Genomic DNA, 2492 nt, shown 5'->3' with positions numbered 1-2492 from the left:
AAATATATCACCCTCATCAACCTAAAAACAAACAACAAAACACAAATTTCAGTTTCATCTTTATTTAATTTTTGCAAAGCCGTAAAAGACTACTACAATAATTAATTGGCCCTCATGAGATAAGAGGGCATTGTAGAGAGGACCCGGGTAAACTTGCATGATCATAAATAGTTATTAGAAAATATTTTAACTATTATTTACCCATGCTTTACCAATATATATGTGTTGGGGGAATTCATATTCTGTATCTCTGTTAAGTAAATACTAACAAAAAAACTACGTATAATGTTAAATAATGTGAGGAGGAGGAGGTCAGCACTTGTGAGAGCTCCGGAAAGGTACCCTCACATTCTACCATAATATGTCTGAAACGCATTTGTCCTGTATCTGAAATAATTATTTTAGTGTTACTCCTTAACCCATATATTTTAGGGTTTGCTTGCTCTTCAAGTGTATATTTATTAGATGATGAAATGTGTTAATGGGGTGAAGGAATCGAAAGGATATCTAGACATGCTTCTCAAGGAAGGTGAGATTCTGAGTGATAATCAGCTCTGGGCTTTCTTTAACCTCGCCAAACATCCTCACGCTCAGGTACTTTTTCTCCAAATACTTTCACATTTTTATCAATAAAATCATTCTATTTCAATGCAAGATTTCTGAAATCCTGCCATGAGACCCACAGGAACGACTGTACAAAGAGCTAGAACAAGTATGTGGAAAGAAAGCAGTAGAAGAAAAGGATTTGGGGAAATTGGCATATCTGAAGGGAATATTTTATGAGACAGTACGCAGACATTCTCCTTTGCCTCTAGTGCCACTGCGTATCGTCCATGAAGACGTGGAGATTGACGGCTACCATGTTCCAGCTGGATGGGAGGTAAAATAAAAGCTTTTGCAGTTAAAATAAAAGAACTTACGAAAATATGTTTAATTATTTTGGTCATTTACTAATTGCTTATTATTGTTTATTATTTAGATATTAATTAATATATGGGAAGCAAATAATTATGAGGGAGAATGGAAAAATCTAGAAGAATGGAAACTGGAGAGACAACTAGAGTTTTCAGTAGAAGAGGATATTTATAGAACCATGGTATTTGGAGAAGGGAATAGATTATGCGTAGGATGGGCACAATTGGTGAAAATAGCCTCCTTGGTTATTGGAAGGATTGTTCAAAACTTTGAATTGAAAATGCCAACAGGACACAAGGAAGACTATGACGCAATAATAAACACGGGATCTCACAAGCTACGTCCTCTCTTTTCAATTCTCACACCAAGAAATGTCTAATCCATGTACTCATCTTCGCGTGTTTGGATGATTGTATTATATCATATTTCATCATGCTTGATATGTAATATGCATGTATTAAAATTTCTACTTATATTTGAACTTTGATTCCTACTTTATTTAAATGATTCTTTCTACCCATTGTGGAAATCAATGACCAATTTATTTATGGGGAAAATTTGCAATAAATAAGTATTTAATAAAAAAATTCCCTCATATTCATCTTGGATTGAGAGCTATTCTAAGGTGGGTGCTATAATTCTATTGATAGTTTTACTAGGAATACTTTCTTCCCTCTAATGTATAATGTGTTTATGTTGGGATTAATGTTTGTTTGAATTAATGTTGTATTTGGGTTAAGAGTATTTTCTTGTTTGTCAAATAGGAGGATGGGCTTGTTCATATCCTATGTTCTAATTGATTAAAGTCAGATAGGCCTGAACCTTTACATAGCCACACTATAGGCACACATAAGGGGGGAACTCACAAGCAGGGAGATCACCAAGACCAAAAACAACAAAAAAGGAAAGACCTTTTTTGAAATGAGGCTTTTGATTGAAGCATCCAATCGGTGGGAACAAGTGTCCTAAACCCCAAAATCACATAAACAAAACAAAGGGCTTTAGGATAGAACCCCGAACCATTTTCTAGACAAAAAACCCTGTATTGAAAATAAATTAGCCAAGAAAATAAAAAACTAACAACAGGTTTTGAGAGGCTTGTCGCAACCTACTACTCGAGGGACCACCTTGAACAGAGACAACAAAGATTTGGAGACACACAAAAAACTTGTGACAGTTGAATCACCTAGCCAATTTAGAAAAAATACTTAACAACATGCTCAAAGAATAAACTAGTGCAAAAAAATATAAAGGGTTTTGGAAGGAATCCTTAAACCTTTCCCTAAATAAAATCCCTATAGACAAAACGTCATTGACCACCTCCATAGGTCCTATGCCAACAATATTACTAAAAAACACAAGCCCTAAAGAAGTCTCTAGAGCCCCAGATCTTAGAGAAATCCTTCCCCTTCTCCAAAGGGTGCACCCAGGGGGCTTTCCCTCAAGAGGGTTCACAAGAGGATAAGGGGAGAGAGGGGTAAATGTAGAAATCTTAGAAGAAAATAAACCCACCAAAGGAAGCCAAAAATCACCACAATAATAGGAACTTCAAAAGTAGAGTCCTCTCTAGTTAATCG

The 2492-nt window shown here is 35.5% G+C and overlaps 1 protein-coding gene across 1 annotated transcript; it reads left to right on the top strand.

Moving 5' to 3' along the window:
• The first annotated feature begins 468 nt into the window (after window positions 1-468).
• LOC131079389 (ent-kaurene oxidase, chloroplastic-like) lies at window positions 469-1294 on the top strand. Its single transcript, XM_058017306.1, has 3 exons — window positions 469-594; window positions 686-880; window positions 980-1294. Exons 1-3 carry the CDS (start codon window positions 469-471, stop codon window positions 1292-1294), a joined length of 636 nt encoding a protein of 211 aa, XP_057873289.1.
• The last annotated feature ends 1198 nt before the right edge of the window (window positions 1295-2492 follow it).

Source organism: Cryptomeria japonica, chromosome 6 (assembly GCF_030272615.1).
Source record: "Cryptomeria japonica chromosome 6, Sugi_1.0, whole genome shotgun sequence".
Classification (NCBI taxonomy): domain Eukaryota; kingdom Viridiplantae; phylum Streptophyta; class Pinopsida; order Cupressales; family Cupressaceae; genus Cryptomeria; species Cryptomeria japonica.
This window is presented reverse-complemented; position numbering and strand designations above follow the sequence as displayed.

Excerpts from the sequence above, each read along its gene's own strand:
- LOC131079389 (XM_058017306.1), top strand. The coding sequence starts at position 469 with ATGAAATGTGTTAATGGGGTGAAGGAATCGAAAGGATATCTAGACATG. Across the intron at positions 595-685 it reads CCAAACATCCTCACGCTCAG|GAACGACTGTACAAAGAGCT; the intron begins GTACTTTTTCTC and ends TGAGACCCACAG. Across the intron at positions 881-979 it reads ATGTTCCAGCTGGATGGGAG|ATATTAATTAATATATGGGA; the intron begins GTAAAATAAAAG and ends TTTATTATTTAG.